This window comes from Brassica oleracea, chromosome C2, assembly GCF_000695525.1.
Source record: "Brassica oleracea var. oleracea cultivar TO1000 chromosome C2, BOL, whole genome shotgun sequence".
Lineage (NCBI taxonomy): Eukaryota > Viridiplantae > Streptophyta > Magnoliopsida > Brassicales > Brassicaceae > Brassica > Brassica oleracea.
Window position 1 is genome coordinate 30732061 of NC_027749.1, and position 2264 is coordinate 30734324.

Here is a 2264-nt window from a genome sequence, read left to right on the forward strand (position 1 = left end):
GAAATTGAAGGCCCCTACGAAGATATGTCATCTTATATGGCAGTTGTTAACTGGTCATGTGGCAGTAACGAGGAATTTAATTAGACGTAATATGAGGTGCGACAACTATTGCCCAAGATGTGGAGAAGCAGAGGAGACTGTCACACATGCAATCTTTGAATGCCCACCAGCCCGTCAAGTATGGTCTTTATCTTCAACTCCGACATGCCCAAATATTTTTCCGGTATCGAGCGTCTAAACAAACATGGATTATCTGTTCTGGAGGGAAAATAGTATCATGGAGCCAGAGCAAGATAGGGATCCTTATCCCTGGATAATATGGTTCATTTGGAAGGCTAGAAATGAAAAACTCTTCAGAGGAATAGTTAGAGATCCTCTGGAACTGGTTAGACATGCTGAGAGTGAATGTCATGCATGGTTTGAGGCTAATGAAGTGGCACAAGCTGTGACACAGGACACTATGAATGAGGAACCCCAAGCCGCATGTTTGGGAAATATTTGTCTATTAGATGGATCTTGGACTCTTTCAGCTAACTTCAGTGGATGTGGATGGACATGGAGAGATAGCTCTGGGAATATTCAGCTTATGGGGACAAAAAACTTCCCTCGACGGGAATCGGCCTTGCATTCGGAGGTAGAAGCACTGCGGTGGGCGATGGAGAATATGCTGCAGCACTCGACCTGCCAGAGCTTTGGGACAGGCTGTAAAGAACTGATTGCTATGGTTAAGGATCCCCAAGCGTGGCCAAGCTTTGCGACGGAATTGGAGAGAATAGAGACGCTACAAATCTGCTTCCCAGACTTCAACATCACTTACGTTCCGCGGGCGTATAATCAGACTGCAGATTTTTTAGCTAAGACTGCTAGATCTTTCCGTAGAGAGTTACACTTTGTTGATTGTTCTATTCCGGTCTGGTTACCCAGGCCACCTCAAGTTTGAGGAATAGAATAGCCTTTTGACGTCAAAAAAAAAAAAAAAATGTTGTCATGTGTCATCACTAGAATGACTTTTACAATCCTTGAAAAAACAGGTTAGTCCATCTAAATATATATTATATTTTTTATTAAACTAACCATAAAAGTAATTAGTAATTTATAAAAATAGTTTTTCTTTCTTTTCTTAAATAAAAACAACGAAATTATCTAATATGACTAAAATATATATATGACAATTAATGATTTAAACCAATAAAGATTTGATAACAATTTGTGTATCCTCTTTTTTTAATTTATATTATTAAAATAAATTAAATAATTAAATAACTAAAATTTAGGTTTTTTCATATAATATATTTAAAAAATTTAAAAATAAATATAAATTAAAAAAGTAAAGTCTCACTGAAATGTTTTGTGGTCAATAGTTAATTTTTTTGTTATAACAAGATACAAATGATAATAAAATCATATGTTTATGAAATTCAATTTAATAGATATTTATATTTATATATATATATATATATATATATATATATATATTTTTATTATTATTATTGTTTAAATTAAAATATATACCATATTAAAATTTATAAATAATTTGATTTCAAAATTTAAGAAATATGTATTATACTTGAATTGAAAAAAAAATATTTAAAATATTCATAAAGTTTAAAATATTTATGAAATTCTCGCTCCCGGGTTATTACCTTGTTTTGTATTATATTCGTAGTCAGAGCTGAATATTGGGAAGAAGAAAAATGAATCTGAAAAGTTTTGTTGATTATTGAAAAGACATGCATCAACCCATTTCATCTTCTATGAGAATACTGTATACCATAATTTTTGGATTTGTTACTTAAATTGCAATTGTATAATTAGTTTAGTCTTACATTTATAAATTAGATTTTTTTTTTTTTTAAAACTAAAGTCTTCTTTCAATATTTTGTTTTATTTATATTATATATTTTTTGAACGTATTTTTTTTTATATTTATGTCATATGCTATGTTAAGAAATATAATGTATGAATGATAATAATGATGCAGTTTCTCCATCGGCTGGAATATCTATGACTTCGCCATCTTCGGTCGGGTCACCAACATCTTCACCATCTTTGGCTGAGTCGCCGGTCATGACTGCACCATCTCCCTCGAGTTCTGGCACCAACCACCTCTCAGTTTCAACACTGACCCTCTTTTCTGTTATAGTTTCTTCTGTCACGTATATTTCTTTTTTTAATTAATTGCAATTTCACTCGTTATCATATACACTTCTACTGAGTTGGAAATTTTATGGTTGTTATTTGAAGACATATGATGTTCTTTTTAT

At 31.9% G+C, this 2264-nt stretch overlaps 1 protein-coding gene across 1 annotated transcript in view; it reads left to right on the forward strand.

Annotated features, from left to right (window-relative positions):
• Positions 1-2264, forward strand: part of LOC106326530 (non-specific lipid-transfer protein-like protein At2g13820) — a 7972-nt gene extending 5708 nt beyond the window's left edge. Inside the window, exon 3 of the mRNA XM_013764493.1 lies at positions 1982-2264. Coding sequence (XP_013619947.1) covers positions 1982-2178 — 197 coding nt within the window. The 3' untranslated portion in view covers positions 2179-2264. The remainder of the gene's footprint in view (positions 1-1981) is intronic.